The sequence below is a fragment of the Anas platyrhynchos genome, chromosome Z, assembly GCF_047663525.1.
Source record: "Anas platyrhynchos isolate ZD024472 breed Pekin duck chromosome Z, IASCAAS_PekinDuck_T2T, whole genome shotgun sequence".
NCBI lineage: Eukaryota > Metazoa > Chordata > Aves > Anseriformes > Anatidae > Anas > Anas platyrhynchos.
The window spans coordinates 25,435,001-25,449,053 of NC_092621.1; the positions used below are offsets into that span (position 1 = coordinate 25,435,001).

At 52.4% G+C, this 14,053-nt stretch overlaps 1 protein-coding gene across 1 annotated transcript; it reads left to right on the forward strand.

Moving 5' to 3' along the window:
• The first annotated feature begins 5,104 nt into the window (after nucleotides 1-5,104).
• On the forward strand, nucleotides 5,105-13,014 carry OTP (orthopedia homeobox). Its single transcript, XM_027446838.3, has 3 exons — nucleotides 5,105-5,286; nucleotides 6,243-6,652; nucleotides 10,644-13,014. Exons 1-3 carry the CDS (start codon nucleotides 5,250-5,252, stop codon nucleotides 11,172-11,174), a joined length of 978 nt encoding a protein of 325 aa, XP_027302639.2. The 5' UTR covers nucleotides 5,105-5,249; the 3' UTR covers nucleotides 11,175-13,014.
• Nucleotides 13,015-14,053: the final 1,039 nt, after the last annotated feature.

Sequence of the window (14,053 nt, forward strand, 5' to 3'; positions counted from 1 at the left end):
AAATACGCGAGTGTGTTAAATACATTCCTCAAATGCCAGTAGGAACAGTCTTCCTAGGACCGTGCTGTTTCCCTGATCAGAGATGTATTTTAAAAGTGCTTTGTGCTGGCGTTCCCTTCGCTTTCGGGGTAACCCCGATAAGTCGTGTCTGACCGAATAAGCAGAGTAATGCCGTGCGTTATGTTTGAGCTCGGCATCAAGTTTCTGAAGTTAATATTATGGCAAAAGGCTATACGTACATACATCCATACACACACACACATACACACGTACGTACATACAGAGCTGGAAGGCGGCGGGGAGGTGACTTTTGTGTATAGAGAGTTTACATTTGGACGGGGGAGTTCGGGTTGGGGGCTGGGGGTGTCAGGCGTACCTTATATTAAAATAGCTTTTTCCCCATAAAAGACTGGTTGTCATAGTTCTGATGAAAATTAATTGATAGAAGCCATCCTTTCAATCTAAAGCAACCGCTTCGCTGTCGAGCGCTTCCCCGCAGCCTGCCAGCGAGGAGACAATCGGAGATGCTCCCTTTGACTTAGCCGGAGTGAGATACAGATATTTAGGTAAATAAGCAAATAGGAAAACGATGTTCTTAAACGTATTTGAGAAAGGATGACAAGAGGCTCCAGCTTTCCCTGCCGTGCTCGGAAAGGCTATTTTCGAACATCAGACGGCTGCGTTTCTTATCAGCTGCGATCGTTCTTGCCTCGGATGTGTTTAAACTTCATAAAGTTGCTTTCAAAGAAGTATATTTATTACAGCTACAAAATGCTGCTTGCAGCCTAATGTCGTAAAGCAGCGATGATCATCATATTTAGCTCTGACTAGAATGAATAAATTGGGATCTGTAGCTGCTGGCAACCTTGTCCTTCATTTCCAAATAAGTCATTTTTTTTTTTCGAGAGGGTTGATTGAAATAAAAACACGTGTTTATGTTTTTCCATTTCTTAACTCCAAATTACGCCTAACGAAAGGATATAGTTTGATTTGTCATTTGTGTTTAGGCTATGCCGATGTGGAAAAGTAAACAGGAGCCTAAGTCACTTGATTTGTTTTCTGTAAGCAAATAACACTCAAAAGCATAGCTGTAATTTACAATGAATTAAAATTGATTCTTTTCATCAGGCAAGAAAATAGGGAAATGTGAGGTCGTTAATTATTGAGGGAGGCGCTTCTCATTAAAGCGAACAATGTTACAATGCAGCACTGAGGAGCGGGAATGTGAATAATAATATCCGATATTTCAGCGCTGCTGTCTGGAAATACCAAAAAAGCAGCGCGAACAAGCCAGGCAACCAAAAGTTACATTTGATAAACGCTGGGAGCGTGTGCTAAGTGTAAAAAGCAATTACATTGCTCTGCATACAGCAGTCCCCTTAACTGGATGGATGCTCAATAAATACATAAATAAAATATCAAATTACAAACCTGATCAGCCATTTACGCCAAGCCACCCCGCTGACTTTAGCAGTTTAACCTTATTTTATCGTGTTTCTTGCTCCAAATATAATTATTCTGGTAAAAGAAGGTTCTGTTCCTAAATCAGAGCAGAATTGGTTAAATACACTTGTTTATATTACAGCCTCATTCAATCAGGGCTTGAGTTTAGCTGGGAGGGGAGGGAGAGAGCTCTGGGGGCTGGAAAGTTCTCTACCCTTTTTTTCCAGGGTCACAGCATTGGAGAATTAGGGTTATATTGCCTTCCGAGGCGGCCCGCCCCGATCCCGCAGCCCTTACTCAGGCGGGTCGGGCAGCCTGGGCAGGAGGCGGGGGGCGGCGGCCCCAGCCGGGACCCCGGGATCGGGCCCGCTGAGCGCCTCGCGGAAGGGAAGGAGAGGGAAGCGAGGGGGGAGATGATCTCCCGGTGCCAAGCCCCTTGGCAGGCGCTCCTGTACGAAATTCAATCTCTATTTTTTATGAGAAGTAAACTGTCTAAATAAATTTTATTAGGGGCAACCAATATATTTTCTGGTAGTTCCCTTTGTTCCAGTTCTACGTGTGTGTAACAATCTAAAACCTATTTATTGAGGAAAAATCACTGGATCCGTCATAGAAAATCCTTTTACTTTGCTCTGAAGTGATTTCTGAAGACACTCTCGTCACTCTGAAGATTTTGGGCCATTGTGCTAAAGCCTTTCCTTGTTAGGAACTTCAGTTCCTATGATCATGTGGGGAATACCGTAAATTATAACAGGGAATGGACTTGACTGGCAGTTTTCTGGCTACGCTGGGAAAATAGAAAGATGACGGGGAATAAAATCCTTGTAAATACATCTACAACGCTGCCCAGGTGAATTCAGGCACTTGACAAAACAAGAGTGTGCGGAAGCGGAATGTGATTAGAGTATTTTACCTATACCCCATTGTCATTTTCTCTCTGACACGCTTAAGTGTCAGCCCTGCTCGCTCTTTTCCCTCCTGCAGACTTCCTTCTCCGATTTCCCCCCTTCCCTTAAGACGATTGTGCTCTGAAGTCTTGGAAGAAATGATTTAGTTTGTTTATACTGCTATAAAAATCAAGAGCAATAGAAAAGTCATAAAATGAAGCGCGCTATCAATCACACTGCAACATTGTTATTCAGCAGTTACTAACAGAGATTGATAATCCTTTGATTTCATCCCATTGTTATTACTCTGATGTGTCTGCACATTAACTATTACACATTTATTTATCGACCTGAAACACACAACAACACGGAATAGATACACACGCACGCCGTGCGACTGCCCGCAACGCGCTCCGCAGAAGCAGGCTGCACGCACCTGCACCGCCCGGCTCTTTCTGCCGGCAGCGGCGGCTAAAAACGGAGCCCCCGACGGCCCCCGGCCGAGCCCGGACCGCTCGCCTGGCTCCACCTCGGAGCCGCGGTGCCCGCGCCCCGGTAGGGCCAGCACCGCCGCAGCGGAAAAAGGCCGCGCACCGCGGGGGCCCCGCCGGTCGCTGGCCGCCTCCCCGCCGGGCGGGCGCCCGGCCCGGCCACGCACCGCTCCGGCGACGGCTTCGCGGGCTCCGCTCCGCGGGTTCCGGGGCCCGACAGCGGGCTGGGAGGGCGGCTCTCGGGAATTTTCATCGCCGGGGCTTCCCCTCCTTCGCCGGAGCTGCACGGAGACAATAATTTTCAAAGGAAAAAAAAAAAAAAAAAAAAAAGCAAAAGAAATAAGACATCGCCGCCTCTCCCCCACCCCCGTATAACCGAAAAATAAAAGGAGAGAGAGAGAAAAAAAGAACAAAAAGAAATCCCGAAACTCCCACCCCACCTCCACCTTTCTCTCTCTCTGTCTCTCCAGCTAAATTGTGGCCCGGCTCTGGGTCTCTCTCTCCCTGCTCTTAGCTGTCGTTCGCGGGCAGCCAGGTTCATTGCGACAGCCCGACGTCTCGAAAGCTGAATTGAATCAATGTAGCCAAAGATCTGAGCAGGGAGGAGGGAAAAAAAAAAAAAAAAAAAAAAAAAGGCAGCAAAACTGCCCTAGAGATCGGTCGGCCGGTTCCTTTGTCTCCTTGTTCAGTCGCTGCCGAAACCCTGCACATCTGAGCTGCAAACAAAACCACTCTTGCATCTGTTCGCATGCAGTATTTACAATGTTTTGTGTAAGTCAATTGGACGGCGGAAAAAAAGGCCATTGGCGCTGTATTATTTAACACAGACTTCACTGGGCTCCCTTTTTGGTGGAAGCTTTATTTGCACTAAATGAATAATCTTAATTGCATCACTTTTGAATTAAAAATCAATGTTAATCAAGTTGGAAGTAGTAAATATCAGTTTTCATTGTGCCTGGGTAGAGGGTATATTTCTTGTTTTGCAAATAAAAATACAAGTCAAATAACTTTAAAAGGGCATTATGTTCTGCTACAAATACAATTGAAACGGATTGTTTAGGAGCGGATCAGAAATGGTACAGAATTTTGCACTTAATTTCCTCAGTTATCATTTACAATAAGAACCTCTTGGCTTGACAGCCAAGTCTAAACAGTAGTAAATTAGTACAAATTTATACTGATTTTACTCTAATAATCGTAATAAAAGCTTATAGATTTGGCACTAATTACATAAATGCCTAATGATCTTGAAAATTACTCTGGTTAGAAATATATTACTAATCTAAACTTTGTTGTTGGCTGGCTTTGAAAAATCAGAACATTAGAAATGGTTCGCTTCACTTGTGCAAAGCACTTTAAATTGTTCAAGTAGTTTAACATATTCAAGAGGAAAATAAAAAGCATTTAACTTTATTTACTGCTTTAAATTGAGTTTGCAGGCGAGCCGAACTTGGAAACTTTAACCGAAAAAAGAGGCTTACGGGCTCTCACATCTCGGCCGGGAGGGCAGCGCTCCCCGGGCTGCTGGGACGCGCGGTGTTTGGCTCCCTTTCGACCGAGCTGCCGTGTGCTTGTGCGCTGAGCACAAGGGGAAGGGGCTGGCGGGCAGCCTCGAGGGGCCAAAGGGCCCTGGCACGGCCCGGGTCGCTCGGGGGGCACTCGCCGAAGTTTCTCTCCCCTGGCCGCCCCGCAGCCGTCGGGGCCACGCGGGTGAGGGACGGATCCTGCCCGCCGCCCCCGGCCCTCGCCGCGACCCCACGGGAGAGCGGGGCCAGCGCTGCCCGCCCGGCCGTACCCCGCTCCCACCCGCTTGCATCCCCCTCTGTGCCGCGGGGCTTGCGAGACACCCCCGGGAGCCAGACCTGGTCGGGGCAGAGGGTGCGCTCCGAGGAGGCATTAAAGAAAAAAAAAAAAAAAAAAAAGGAAAAGAGAGGGGGAAAAAAAAAGACAATATATATAAAATAATAATAATAAATCAGAGGTGACCCGGAGCTGGGAGCGGGGTGGCCAGTGTGCTTTGGGAAGAGAAGGGAGCAGGGGAGAGGGGGAGGGCGGGCGGCGGAGGCGAGCGGAGCAGGGGAAGGGAGCGGCGGCGCGGTGCGGGCCGGGCCGGGCGGCGGGAGGCCGGGGCGGCGGCGGGCGGGCGGCGGGCGGGCGGAGCGGGGCGCTCCGGGCGCTGACATTTGCAGGCTGCCCTCCTGATTGGTCCCTGCGCCGAGCTGCTCACGGGTTCATTGAAGTGTTAAGCACCTCCCCGTCTCTCTAAAGGACATTATAATGCAAGAGACCCCCTTTTTAACCACACACCGAATTTTCTTTCATTTAGGCGATCTGTATATATCTATATCTTATATCTTATATCTATTTTAAATAACTTAAGGCCGCTAAAATTTGGGGGGGAACAGCCTTCGCCCTGGAGCGGTGCGCGATGCTGTCTCACGCCGACCTCCTGGACGCCCGTCTCGGTGAGTTTCCCCCAGCACCCCCCCGCCCCGCGGCGGCTGCACCGGCGGCGGCGGCGAGCGGGGAGGAAGCCGGGGCAGGAAATTGACAATTTGTTCCTTATTTTACCTTAATGCGATCTAAATGGGCTAATTCCTTTAAAAGTAATTGTACTGTATTAAAGTTTAATTTGATTTAACATCGTCTTTAAAAAAAAAAAAAAAAGAGAGAGAGCGAGGGAGACCTACGGAGTGCGTAGATCTACAACGAGTTGTGGATCATTTAATTTCTTTTTCCCTGTTTTTATACACATACCTATACATTATTGCGATTATGATGAGTATTATTATTTTAGGACAGATGAGCTCGATGCTATTTACGAAGGAGTTCGGGGTGGCCTTTTCCTGTTTGCTTGCTCGCATTCTTCTCTCTTTTCTTTCTTTAAAAAAAAAAAAAAGGAGAGAGTGGGAAAAAAATAAATGTATCTACCTATTTATGGTTATTCATGCGCTGGTTTGGAGGAGCGGAGGGAGGAGAGGGGAAAGGTGGCCAGGCTGACCGACGTCCCGGCACATCTGTCGGGGAGGTGAAGCTGCCGGCAGCGGGGCGGCGGGGATCTCATTTCCTTCTCTCTGCCCCTTCCTTTCTTCCACCAGCTTGGAAAGCCCCAAACCCGGCAAAACTTGCCCTCCCCCCCGCTCCCCTCCCTTCGTCGCGTTAGGGGAGGCCCGGCGGGGAGCTGGTTATTTAAGGGGGATGAGGGGCGGCTCGCCCTAAAGTTTTCTCTCCCCCGCTCCGAGTCGCGCCGGGCCGGGGGCTGGGGCTGGGGCTGGGGCTGGGGCTGGGGCTGGGGCTGGGGCTGGATGCCTCTCGCCGGCTCGGCGAGCAGGAAAGCGGCTCCGATGGACACCTGCGGGGCTGAGCCCGAGGCCGCCTGCCCGGCTGCAGGGGAGTGACCGCGGCTCGTTTGCTTCTGCAGGGATGAAAGATGCGGCCGAGCTGCTGGGACACCGGGAGGCGGTGAAGTGTCGGCTGGGCGTAGGGGGCTCGGATCCGGGGGGACACCCGGGAGATATGGCCCCCAACTCGGACACGGTGGAAGGGACCACCCTGCTGCCGGGGGAGGACATCACCACGGTGGGATCCAACCCCAGCTCCTTAGCCGTCAGCGCCAAAGACCCCGACAAGCAGCAAGGCCAGCAGGGCGGCCAGAACCCCAGCCAGGCTGGGCAGCAGCAGGGGCAGCAGAAGCAGAAGCGGCACCGCACCCGCTTCACGCCGGCGCAGCTCAACGAGCTGGAGAGGAGCTTCGCCAAGACCCACTACCCGGACATCTTCATGCGGGAGGAGCTGGCCTTGCGCATCGGCCTCACCGAGTCCCGGGTGCAGGTATGAGCAGCCCCCCACCCCACGAAAAACACCCAACCCCAACCCCTCCGTGCAATGCCCGTCCCCGCTGGTCCCTTCCCCAAAGGCACCCGGCGATGCCCGGGCTGGGGCCAGGCAGGAGGGGGAGGGGACAGGAGGGTGTGTGTTGGGGTCTCCCCCAAATCTCGGTCGAGGAAAGCTGCCCCTGAAAGCAACAGTTTGGGCAGAAAACCTCGAACCGCGCTGAATCCCGTCCCTTCCTGCACGCGAAACCAGAGCTCTCCCCGCTCGAGGGTGGCAGCGCCAGGGGCTCTGCACCCCGGGGCGCCCCTCGCCCCCCTACACCCACCCACATAGCTGCGGTCCCGGGTGGGACGCGGGTGGAGCCGCCCCCTCCCCGCGGCCCACGCGTGGGCTCGGAGCGGGGCAGGAGACAGCGAGGGGAGGGGAGGCAGGGTGTCCGCGGCAGGTCCGCGGTAAGGGGCGAGCCCGCACAGCCAGGGCATCGCCACGGTTTGCCGGTGCCGGTGCCCGGCGGAGGCGAGGCCGTGCTCCCGCTCCCGTTCTCGTTCCCCGCCCGCCCCCCCGGGGCTGCTGTCCGGGGTCCTGGCGGAGGGGCTGCGGGGAGAGGAGAGGGCACCTGCATCCAGGCGGCTGTGTCCGGAATCGGAGTCCAGCCCCGCTTTCGGTGTCAGGTACGGCGGGGAAGCGAGTAGGGTGCATTTCCCAGCGGGGTGTATTTCCTCCGTCCTGCCTAAAGCCCGTGCTTACACGAACACGCGCATGCACGCAGGGATGCACACGTAAGAGACCGTTTAGCCCCGCAGATTGGGGAGAAATTTGGGGAACGGAGAGATGGATCTCGCTGCCAGACCACTCAGGCGCGAGATTTGCGGGCTGATTTAGCGGCTGCCCGCCTTGAGCCTCGCCAGAGGCAAAGAAACACGCACAAAAATGCGCTGGGGATGCGCTGGGAGCCGCGCACCGGCAGCGCCGCTGCTCTTTGCCGGAGCCGGAGCTCAAAATCCCCCTCGGCGAGCCCGGGCTCCTCGGCTAAACACAGGCACGCTGACAGAAATGCCTGAGCAGAAACTGCCCCTGTTCCCGAATGTGACAGCAAATGCACGTCTGCTTTTAAAAAGTAAAACAATTTGACCCAGCCTACACGGGACTATAATTAGTTTAAATTAAGAAAGAAATTAGATTCACAAATAAAATATAATTGGACAACTGACTGTATGAAAAAAAAAAAAAAGAAAGAAAACGAGGTCTATTAAACTTTATTGGGTTTCCCAAAGGTTAATGATACCAATTTCAATATTAGGAGTGTGGTAAATGAAGTAAAATATAAAATATAAAATGGAAATAGTTATTTTCTAACAGCACATCAAAGAAATTCGTAGGAAGAAAGACAAAGTGTTTTAATGGTCTCAGCATAATCTTAAGCCGATGATAATAGCTCGAGACTGCTGATAAAAACAGTTTAATAGAGTGGCAATTTAAATATTTTTTACAATAATGTTCTGTAGTTTAAAAAGTAATCAGATCAACATAACCTTCTTAATTAACACTTCAGAATGATTAACATTATGTAATCTAGTGCAAAATAATTTATGTAAAATGTATTTACTTCACAATCTACTGTATCACTGCTCCTTGACCAAATTTAAATTAAATAGTAATTGGTTTATGTTCTTATACGAGTACTTTATAGTTTTCTTTATAGTTAACAGATTGCCTACACATTCCTTGCAGTACGAGGGCTCCATGCTGATTAAGAAGTGATCTAAATAGTTAATTTATAGCGGCTGTATATGTTTTTAAGGGTTTTAGATGCTAGGATAAATTACCTCTTCCCTCGTCTTAGATCTGTATTTAATGTATATGATACATTTAAATAATTATTAAAGCGGCTGGTGCTTAAACGGGAGTCCAATTCCATGTCTGATATTGCTCTGCTTTTCAGGCTGGTGTAATAAAACCATTCTTTTTATAGCATGCCATTATTAGAAACCAATTTCAGAATTATTTATAACCTGGAATGGCTTATTAAGCAGCAATGCGAGAATCATGCAAATTACGCGATCAAATGCAATATAATAAGCATAATCATTAGTCTCTAGCACGGATTAATTAACTTTCAATATTTTATTTACATAAAAACCAAATCAGTGAAATAACTTCTGCACAGTCAGGCTTGCCTTTCAATATTTTATACGAACAAAAATAATGTGCTGTAATTCCATTGACCGTGTCCCCCACAATGGTCCCGTCACCTGCCACGTCTTAATAGGGGACAAGCTGAGAGTATTTTCTAGTTTTCTAATGGAATGAGAAATTGCATTTTCTTCCTCTCCCAGCACTATTAAAGTGTAATGAATTCGGCCCAGAGTTCACGGCTGGCTGATCGAAATGAACCTGAGATCTGAGCTTTAATACAGCTCTCCAGATTTCCTACCAAATCTTCACATTAATCATCCGCTGGATTCCAATGAGATCTTCATAAAGCTTTGGCTCCTGGAAAGGAAAAAAAAAAAAAAAGGAAAAGAAAAAAAAAAGAGGAAAAGTGATATTCTCTCCCCTTCTCTCTCTATTTCTAACACATTTATAGCTGGGGAATTAAACGGGTTATATATTTTAAAATACATTTACAGTATGTCTATATTACTGTAACAGCAGATATCATCAAGGTAGATTTTTAGATTCCAACGTCCATTAGATTGTCACTGTTGTATTAACAATTTTCAGGTGCTAGTTGCATTTTAAAAGGAGTCCAAAGTTGCCAAATGCTCGTGGTTAATATATTTCTAGAGTTGTCATGTGTGCATTTTCAAAATCTCCCCCAGGTTTTCTCTGCATTTTAATCTGTCATGCACTAGTTTTCAACTGGAAACATTCACATTTTAAAAGCATATGCAGTATAGCTATGAACTGAGGCGATCAGACCTGATGGAGATTCTTTACAACACCAGTAAACCATGAAACATAAAAGATTTTGTAGCCGCAATTTAACTATTAACCCTAAAACATAATTGAACACGATTTTTCGATTATTCATATAACATTTAGTTCCTTAACAGCTGTTCATTCCCGCTAATGGGCGCGGGTATTTCTCAGCGCAGGTATCTAGCATTAAACGAGAAACTCCTGCAGGTCGGGGGACAGTAGCGCTCCTCCAGATTTCGAGCGGATTCCTTTCTTATTTTTTCGTATATTTTTTTTTCCCCACCCCCGTAGCAAGCATCCCGCTTCTTTCGGTAACGCTGCAGCGCGACCCACAAAACCATCACTGCCCCGAGCAAAGCGCCCCCTCACACCAAACCCCGTTGTGCTAAAACAACCAAAACCAAGCGGCTGCGCCCGGGGGGCTCGGCCGGGGGTCCCCCCCTGCTGCCGGCCGGGGGTCGCCTCCCACGGCGCCGAAGCTCTTCCACGCCAGGGCGGGAGCCGTGGCCCCGTCGTTAATTTCCATTTGGCATCGCTGTTATTATTATTATTTTCTCTTTCGGGGGGAGGCCGGGCACGTCTCCCCGTGCCTCGCCTCCTCCCGAGCGAGGGAGGCTGCAGGCAGCTCGCTCCCGGGACGGGCGCGTTGAGCCCTGGCGCTCCCCAAAATCCCGGCCGCTTCATCAGCCGACCCGTGGCGGGGCATCCCGTGGGGCCGGGCCCACGCAGGCTGCGACAGCGGCCGGGGACAGGCCCCGGGAGGGCGAGATGGGGACAGCGGGGAGAGGAGCGGGCGGGGAGCCGGGGGAGGCTGCGAGAAGCAGAACCGCGCCTCCGCGGGGAGTGGTGCCCCCGAGGGGCTGCCAGACCCCCGACGGGGCTGGCGGGCACCCCGACCCCGCTCCCAGCACCCCCGTCCCGGCCTCGCGGCCGGCGGCGGGGTGCGGGGGCTCCGCGCCCCCTAGCGCCGCGCCGGGTGCGCCCCGTCGGGGCGGGTGTCGCTGACGGAGCCTGTCCGTGTCCCCCCCCCCGACCCCGTGTCCCCCCCTCCCTGTGTCCCCGACAGGTCTGGTTCCAGAACCGGCGGGCCAAGTGGAAGAAGCGCAAGAAGACCACCAACGTCTTCCGCGCCCCGGGCACGCTGCTGCCCACGCCGGGGCTGCCGCAGTTCCCCTCGGCCGCCGCCGCCGCCGCCGCCGCCATGGGCGACAGCCTCTGCTCCTTCCACGCCAACGACACCCGCTGGGCCGCCGCCGCCATGCCGGGGGTGTCGCAGCTGCCGCTGCCGCCGGCGCTGGGCAGGCAGCAGGCCATGGCGCAGTCCCTGTCCCAGTGCAGCCTGGCGGCCGGGCCGCCGCCCAACTCCATGGGGCTCTCCAACAGCCTGGCCGGCTCCAACGGCGCCGGGCTGCAGTCGCACCTCTACCAGCCCGCCTTCCCCGGCATGGTGCCCGCCTCCCTGCCGGGCCCCAGCAACGTGACGGGCTCGCCGCAGCTCTGCAGCTCCCCGGACAGCAGCGACGTGTGGCGGGGAACCAGCATCGCCTCCCTCCGCCGCAAAGCACTAGAGCACACAGTCTCCATGAGCTTCACCTAATGGCCGCCGCCGCCCCGCGCCGCCGCTGCCGCCCCCGACCTGCGACCCCGCCTCGCCCTCCCCCGGATCCGTCCCTGTCCCTGTCCCCGTGCCCGTCCCTATCCCCATCTCCATCCTTGTCCCCAACCCAATCCCCATCTCCGTCCCCGGATCCGTCCCCATCCCAATACCCGTCCCCGTTCCCATGCCCAACCCAATCCCCATCCCTATCCCCAAATCAATCCCCATACCCGTCCCTGTCCCCGTCCCCGGTTCCGTCCCCATCCCAATACTCGTCCCCGTTCCCATCCTCATCCCCAACCCAATCCGCATCCCCATCCCCATCCCCATCCCCATCCCCATCCCCATCCCCATCCCCATCCCCATCCCCATCCCTATCCCCAACCCAATCCCCTTCCCCTTCCCCATCCCCGTCCCCAACCCAATACCTATTCCCATCCCCCTCCCTGTCTCCCTCCCTACCCCTGGCCCCGTCCCTATTCCCGTCCCCTTCCCTGTCCCCGGCTCCGTCCCCAGCCCCGGCCCCGGCCCCCGCCCCGGCGGGCCCCCGCCTTCCCCCACCTGACTCACCAGGGAGTCGACTCAGGATCTGAAATCAGACGCCAACGGACTGGTTTGCGGGCCGAGCACCCCCCACCCTACCCTACCCCACCCCACCCCACCCCACCCCGCCCTACCCCACCCCACCCCTCCCCGTGCCCCCTCCTCGCCCCCCGACGGCCGCCTCTCTCCGGCGGCCGGGGGCACCCCCGCGCCCAGCCCTGCCTCCCGCCCCCGTCCCATCGCCACGACCCGCCGGCCGTCCGAGCGGCCTTGCAAACAAATGCGATTTGGTTTTGGGTTCGGTTTATTTCTCAAGAGTAGCGATCTCCCGCCGGCCCCGTCCGCGGCGAGGGCAGGGCCGGGCGGCGCCCGGCCCGGCAGCGCCGTCGGGGGGTGGCTGGGCGGGTGCGCAGAGCGGTAGGAAAAAGCCCGAGGGAAATCAAATCCATTTTGATTGCATTTATAAACGAAAGTGAGAGAGAAGGGGATAAAAAACATAATGTTTAGTTTCTTTTTTTTTTTGTTGTTGTTTGTTTGTTTGTTTTTCTTTTTTGTAATAGTAGAACACGCGAAAAAAAAAAAGGCAAAAAAAAAAAAAAAAAAGCAAGAGCACTTCCCTTTTTCGGACCTTTGATTTCGTGACAGTTGAGTTGCCAATCTGCCCCACGTTTATTTATGCATTTATTTACGTTCCTGCTGCTATTGTCCCTCCTGCATCTTCCGCTGCCGCCGGCGGAGGCGCCCGCCGCGGCCGCGGCCCCCGCCCCGCCCGTGCCGGCCCCGCGGCCCGCCCGCCTGCATGTGCCGGGCACCCCGCCGCAGGGCAGGGCCGCTGGAGGAATGAGCAAACAATGTGAAATAGGATGTTTTGTGTAGATGAAGCATTCTTGTTACATGCTGGTCGATTCGTGCTATGTTTTAACTTATTGTCTGTGCTAATTTATTGAATTTTGCGTTTCATAATAAATGTTTGAGCTAATATAAAGCATATCATTTGACTTTTCCGGACAAGTTTATATCAAGTTAATGTAAATGGATAAATAAAATCATTTTCAGTATGTGATATGAAGAATTATGGATTTTGGTGTGGCGTGTGAGATATGAGAGGTGTCTTGAACCGCAGGCAAAAAGGAAAAAAAAAAAAAAAGAGAGAAAAGAAAAGAAAAAGACAAGATTTCTTGCCTTCGGAATCACAGATTCCTTTGTCATACTATTGGGGATGGTTTGCTTGCTTGAATTTTGCATTGAAGCCTTTCATCTATCACAATTTTAATACTTCATGATTAATAAACTTTTGTTAATCTTTCTGCGTAATTGGCCTCTCCACTGCAAGAGACGGAAAGTTCCGCTGCGAAGCGAGGCGCAGGAAAAGAGGGAGCGGGCGGCAGGGACGGGACGGGTCGGGATGGGACGGGACGGGGATGGGACGGGACGGGACGGGGATGGGACGGGGATGGGACGGGGATGGGATGGGGATGGGACGGGTGTCTCTTCGCCGTGCATCTTCGTGGCAGCTCTGAATGAGTGCGCGGCTGCCAGCGGGGCTAATCCCACGGAAGAAAAAACAGCCGATTTAGTCCTGTGCAAACTTTGAAACGGGGGGTGGAAATGGAGAACTTTGTCAAGCATCTCACAGCCCATTTTTCTCCTTTTTTTTTTTTTTTTTTTTTTTTTTTTTTCAGTGCAACGCACTGAGATCTCTTCCCCTTGTACATCAATTACACACCTCTTAATTACACACCTGAGAGTGCCCAGCTCCATAGGCACCCACAGAAGGGTCCTTGCCTGCTCCAAAGTGCATATTACCTATGCATATTTAATTTAAAAGAGAAATAAAAGGAGGATAAATTATTGGAGATCCAGGCCAGGAGTGAGTCCGCCGGGGGTCACCCAAGGAAGCAGTTCTGTGCCCTTTCGCAGGAGCCCACAGGTCCGGGCACCAAAACAGCCTGGGATGCTCATCCTGCAGCAGGCCAGGCGAGATGTGTCCCATACCACAACCCACACCACGAGGAATGCCTGGGGTGAGAAGATGCTGTGCCTTGTCCCTCTTCCCATCCTTCCCTCTCCTCCCCAGTCCAGCCTTGGGCCAAACCACTGCCCCTAGGCTTGGAACCAGAGATTTGAGATCAGCTGAGATGAAGGTTGGGGTGCATAGGGTGTGTGTGCCCCGTTATCCCACGTCTCTTGGTCTGCCCCATCCCACAGCACTCCTTTCCCTGTGCTGCAGCCTGCAGGGAGGGAAAGCATCTCTCCACTTATATGTGGAGGAGAGCAAATGTCGCTCTGCTCCTTCCAAATGTATGGAAGGCTGTTTACAAGCATGTAATTTTTAC